The sequence below is a fragment of the Physeter macrocephalus genome, chromosome 2 (genome assembly GCF_002837175.3).
Source record: "Physeter macrocephalus isolate SW-GA chromosome 2, ASM283717v5, whole genome shotgun sequence".
In the NCBI taxonomy this organism is placed as follows: domain Eukaryota; kingdom Metazoa; phylum Chordata; class Mammalia; order Artiodactyla; family Physeteridae; genus Physeter; species Physeter macrocephalus.
Window position 1 is genome coordinate 12,369,459 of NC_041215.1, and position 5,987 is coordinate 12,375,445.

A 5,987-nucleotide genomic window follows, 5' to 3' on the forward strand; every position below is an offset into this window, starting at 1 on the left:
TTTTCTTCAATTCCTCTTCAAAATGAAGGAAAGGAAATTTTCTCATTTTTGTGGGAAACTAGTATGAAAATTGAAAGAAGTTAACTATATTGGGCACTGCAATGTTTGCATTTTTTAATCACAGTAAGAGACACTTCTGATGATATTTGACTCCCCAGAGGGCACCAGGAAACGTAACAATGATGAGAAGATACATATCTTCATGTGTGTCTCATCTATATGTATACACACAGATATCTGCATACAAACACGTGCCATGGTGATATATCTTGAAGAACAGGAGGAGGCAGTCTTGGAAGAGATTTAGATAGAGAAGTTTTGCTCTTTAGGTAGAGAGAGTTGTCATACATGGTAGTAACAAAAACTACCAGCATTTATGGAACATTGAGGTGCTCAGTGTTTGATAAGAGTAGAAAATCTGGAGTGACAAAAATCCCTTTAAAATTGCCTTGTAAGTAACAAACCATTAGTATACGTAATTATAAATAATTTAAACATAAAGACATTTCTTTGGCTAGCAGGAGGATCGTTTCTCAGTTACCTTCAGCTCCAATCAAACAAATCAAGATAACAAGCCATCCTTGATTATTTCTTCAAGACTGTGATGAAAATTGCAAAGTCTAGGAAATTGTCCTTCAAAGAGCTGTGTATCCTGTAGAACATTTAAGTTTTTGGACAGATGCTTCCTGGACATTTTTGTCTTTTCTATGTGCATCGTATCTCTCATGGATTTATTCCACAAGGTTTATTGTATTTGTATCTATAATATCTTTTAAACTCATCTCTTCTCAATTCTCCTTGTCCAGGACACTAAACCTTTCATTATTTCTACTGGACTGTTGTTATATTTTGCTCAGTCAGATAGAATGAGTCCAGCTATGTATAAAAAAGAACATCCAAATAAAGATGGGGAAAATATAAAAAAGTATTTAATACCTTCATTCGGGGAAGTTTCCATGGTATGTTAATTTAGAGTCTCAAAAATGAACCTTCAGAGTTGGCATTTCTGGGATTTTTTTGCTTTCTTTCATATTGGCACATATCTTGGCATCACCTCTAATATTGTACTGTATGTTCATGGATAGAAAGTCTCAATATTGCCAAAATGTAGTTCCCAATTTGCTCTATAGAGTCAATGTAATCCCAATTAAAATTCCAGCAAGTTATTTTGTGGATATCAATAACTATTTTTTAAAGACTATATAGAGAAGCAAAAGACAGAGAGTAGTCAACACAATATTGAAGAAGAACAATGTTAGGGGACTGACACTACCAAACTTCAAGTCTTATTGTAAAACTACAGTAATCAAGACAGTGTGGTATTGGTGAAAGAGTAGGTAAATTGGTCAGTGGGACAGAATGGAGAGCCCAGAAAGAAACTCATATAAACAAAACCAGCTGATCTTTGACAAAGGAGCAAAGACAATACAATGGAGCAAAGACAGTCTTTTCAACAAATAATACTGGAACAACTGGATATCAACATGAAAATAAAATGAATCTAGACACAAGCCTTCAAAAATTAAATCATAATGAGTCAAAGCCTTAACTTTGAAAGCAAAATCCTAAAACTTTTAGAAGTTAACATAAGAGAAAATAGGATACCTTGGACAAAGCAATGACTGTCTAGATAAAATACCTAAGAAATGATACTGAAAGAAATAATTGATGAACTTCATTAAAATTAAAATTTCTGCTCTGCGAAAGACACTTTCAAGATAATTAGAAGACAAGCTGAAGCCTGAGAGAAAATATTTGCAAAAGACATACCTGAAAAAGGATAATAATGCAAAATATAAAAGGAATCTTAAAACACAACAATAAGAGACTGAACAACTTGATTTAAAATGGACAAAAGTCCTGAACAGACACTTCACTGGAGAAGATACACAATGTCAAATAAGCATATGAAAAGATGCTCCACATTATATATCATTAGGATATTGCAACTTAAAAGAGCAATAAGATACCACTACATACCTATTAAAATGGCCAAAATTCAAAACATCAACAACCTCAAGTGCTGATGAGGATATGAACTAATAGGAATTCTCATTTACTGTTGGTGAGAATGCAAAGATGGTACAGCCACTTTGGAAGACAGCTTGGCAGTTTCTTATAAAACTAAAGATACCCTTACTATACAATATAGCAATCACTTTCCTTGGTATTTACCCAAAGGAGTTGAAAAATTAAGTCCTACACACATGTTTATACCAGCTTTAGTCATAAGCACCAAAACTGGGAAGCAACCAAGATATTCTTCAGTAGGTGAAGGGATAAACAAACTGGGATGCATCCAGACAATGAATATTGTTCAGTGCTAAAAGGAAAAGAATACTATTAAGAAAAGATATGGCCCTGCGAACATGGCGCTGCGAGTGGCGCGGAGCGTGCGGGCCGTGGTCTGCAGCCTGCGTGCCATCTCTGTGCCCAACGCGCCCTGCTAGCCGCAGCCCTGGGGACTGCGGGCGGGCGCCGTCTGGGCGCTGCGCACCGGCCCCGCTCTGCTGTCGGGTCGTAAATTCACAGACAAACATGAATGGGTAACAAAAGAAAACGGTGTTGGAACAGTGGCGGGCGCCGTCCGGGCGCTGCACACCGGCCCCGCTCTGCTGTCGGGTCGTAAATTCACAGACAAACATGAATGGGTAACAACAGAAAACGGTGTTGGAACAGTGGGAATCTGCAATCTTGCACAGGAAGCTTTGGGAGATGTTTACTGTAGTTTGCCTGAAGTTGGGACAAAATTGAACAAACCAGAGGAATTTGGTGCTTTGGAAAGTGTGAAAGCTGCTAGTCAACTCTATTCTCCTCTATCAGGAGAAGTAACTGAAATTAATGAAGCTCTAGCAGAAAATCCAGGACTTGTCAACAAATCTTGTTATGAAGACGGTTGGCTGATCAAGATGACATTCAGTAACCCTTCAGAACTAGATGAACTAATGAGTGAAGAAGCATATGAGAAATACATAAAATCTATTGAGGAGTGAAAATGGAACCCCTAAATAAACTAGTTTAAAACAACTTAATCTAGCATAGTTGTCTTAAATTAGTGGTGGAGAGATTTTTAAAAAGCAACTTTTAGCAAAAGAAACTACTTGCAACAATGGTGCCTGAAGAAAATACCCCTTAACTTCCTAATGATTTCAGATAAACACTATGCATCTTTTTCACAACACCCTGTGATTTTTAGGCTAGTCTCCAGAATTCTCAGAATTCCTGAAATTATCTGTGGTAAAAGTAGTTATAAAAATTATGTAATTCAAGGATAACATTGTTATCTTAACCTTATATACAAATAATACTGGAACAACTGGACATCAACATGAAAATAAAATGAATCTAGACACAAGCCTTCAAAAATTAAATCATAATGAGTCAAAGCCTTAACTTTGAAAGCAAAATCCTAAAACTTTTAGAAGTTAACATAAGAGAAAATAGGATACCTTGGACAAAGCAATGACTGTCTAGATAAAATACCTAAGAAATGATACTGAAAGAAATAATTGATGAACTTCATTAAAATTAAAATTTCTGCTCTGCGAAAGACACTTTCAAGATAATTAGAAGACAAGCCGAAGCCTGAGAAAAAATATTGGCAAAAGACATACCTGAAAAAGGATTATAATGCAAAATATAAAAGGAATCTTAAAACACAACAATAAGAGACTGAACAACTTGATTTAAAATGGTCAAAAGTCCTGAACAGACACTTCACTGGAGAAGATACACAGATGTTAAATAAGCATATGAAAAGATGCTCCACATTATATATCATTAGGACATTGCAACTTAAAAGAGCAATAAGAGACCACTACATACCTATTAAAATGGCCAAAATTCAAAACATCAACAACCTCAAGTGCTGATGAGCATATGAACTAATAGGAATTCTCATTTACTGTTGGTGAGAATGCAAAGATGGTACAGCCACTTTGGAAGACAGCTTGGCCGTTTCTTATAAAACTAAAGATACCCTTACGATACAATACAGCAATCACTTTCCTTGGTATTTACCCAAAGGAGTTGAAAAATTAAGTCCTACACACATGTTTATACCAGCTTTAGTCATAAGCACCAAAACTGGGAAGCAACCAAGATATTCTTCAGTAGGTGAAGGGATAAACAAACTGGGATGCATCCAGACAATGGAATGTTGTTCAGTGCTAAAAGGAAAAGAATACTATTAAGACAAGAGATGGCCCTGCGAACATGGCGCTGCGAGTGGCGCGGAGCGTGCGGGCCGTGGTCTGCAGCCTGCACGCCATCTCTGTGCCCAACGCGCGCTGCTCGCCGCAGCCCTGGGGACTGCGGGCGGGCGCCGTCCGGGCGCTGCACACCGGCCCCGCTCTGCTGTCGGGTCGTAAATTCACAGACAAACATGAATGGGTAACAACAGAAAACGGTGTTGGAACAGTGGGAATCTGCAATCTTGCACAGGAAGCTTTGGGAGATGTTTACTGTAGTTTGCCTGAAGTTGGGACAAAATTGAACAAACCAGAGGAATTTGGTGCTTTGGAAAGTGTGAAAGCTGCTAGTCAACTCTATTCTCCTCTATCAGGAGAAGTAACTGAAATTAATGAAGCTCTAGCAGAAAATCCAGGACTTGTCAACACATCTTGTTATGAAGATGGTTGGCTGATCAAGATGACACTCAGTAACCCTTCAGAACTAGATGAACTAATGAGTGAAGAAGCATATGAGAAATACATAAAATCTATTGAGGAGTGAAAATGGAACCCCTAAATAAACTAGTTTGAAACAACTTAATCTAGCATAGTTGTCTTAAATTAGTGGTGGATAGATTTTTAAAAAGCAACTTTTAGCAAAAGAAACTACTTGAAACAATGGTGCCTGAAGAAAATACCCCTTAACTTCCTAATGATTTCAGATAAACACTATGCATCTTTTTCACAACACCCTGTGATTTTTAGGCTAGTCTCCAGAATTCTCAGAATTCCTGAAATTATCTGTGGTAAAACTAGTTATAAAAATTATGTAACTCAAGGATAACATTGTTATCTTAACCTTATATAATATTGTAACTTGCTTACAGCCATCCCTGGATTTGGGTCAGAATACTCAATGAACTTGCCACTGGAAATAAATGACAGTGGAGAAAAGTTTGTTAGTTGTATAGTGTCCAGTGAAGAAAATTACTATCTTAATTTTGCAATATACTGTGTTTGCTGGTGTTATTTTTATACAGTGAAGCAACAGCCTTGCAGGAAAATAAGAAACAGTTTAATAATAAAATATTCAACTTCTTAAAGAAAAGAAAAGAGATGGAGGAACATTAGATGCGTACTATTAAGTGAAAGACCCCAATCTGAAAAGGCTCTTACTGTATGATTCCAACTACATGACATTATGGAAAAGGAAAACTCATGGAGATAGTAAAATGACCAGTGGCTTCCAGGGTTAGGAGGAGGGAAGTATGAATAGATGAATGACAGAGGATATTTTTTAGGGCAATGAAATTATATTCTATGATACTATCAAGGTGGATTCATGTCATTATACATTTGTCAAAACGCATAATATGCACAACATCAAGAGTAAACCTTAATTAAAGTATGGACTTTGGATGACAGTCATGGTCATTGTAGGTTCATGTTTGTAACAGATGTATCACTCTGATGGGGGATGTAGATAATGGGGGAGGCTATGCATGTGGAGGAGAAGGAAGTATATGAGAACTCTCTACTTTCTGCTCCATTTTGCTCTGAACCTTTAACTGCTCTAAAAAAATAATCTATTAAAAAACACTTAGAGATGATTGAAAAGGAAAACACAACATACCAAAACTTATGGGATAAGGTTAAGTCATTGTTAACAAGAAAATATATAGCTGTGAATGAATACACTAAAAAAGAAGAATCTCATTTCAATAGCCTAAGTTTACACCTTGAAGAAATAAATTTTTAAAAAAACATCAAATAAACCCAAAGATAGCAGAAATAAAGGAAATAATAAAGTTTAGA

At 36.5% G+C, this 5,987-nt stretch overlaps 1 protein-coding gene and 1 pseudogene across 1 annotated transcript; both read left to right on the forward strand.

Annotated features, from left to right (window-relative positions):
• The first annotated feature begins 2,369 nt into the window (after nucleotides 1–2,369).
• On the forward strand, nucleotides 2,370–2,993 carry LOC112062273 (glycine cleavage system H protein, mitochondrial-like; annotated as a pseudogene).
• Nucleotides 2,994–4,215: 1,222 nt separating this feature from the next.
• Nucleotides 4,216–4,825, forward strand: LOC112062286 (glycine cleavage system H protein, mitochondrial-like). The gene has a single exon (XM_024116351.3). The coding sequence runs from the start codon at nucleotides 4,216–4,218 to the stop codon at nucleotides 4,732–4,734; it is 519 nt and encodes a 172-aa protein (XP_023972119.1). The 3' UTR covers nucleotides 4,735–4,825.
• The last annotated feature ends 1,162 nt before the right edge of the window (nucleotides 4,826–5,987 follow it).

Excerpts from the sequence above, each read along its gene's own strand:
- LOC112062286 (XM_024116351.3), top strand. The coding sequence starts at position 4,216 with ATGGCGCTGCGAGTGGCGCGGAGCGTGCGGGCCGTGGTCTGCAGCCTG.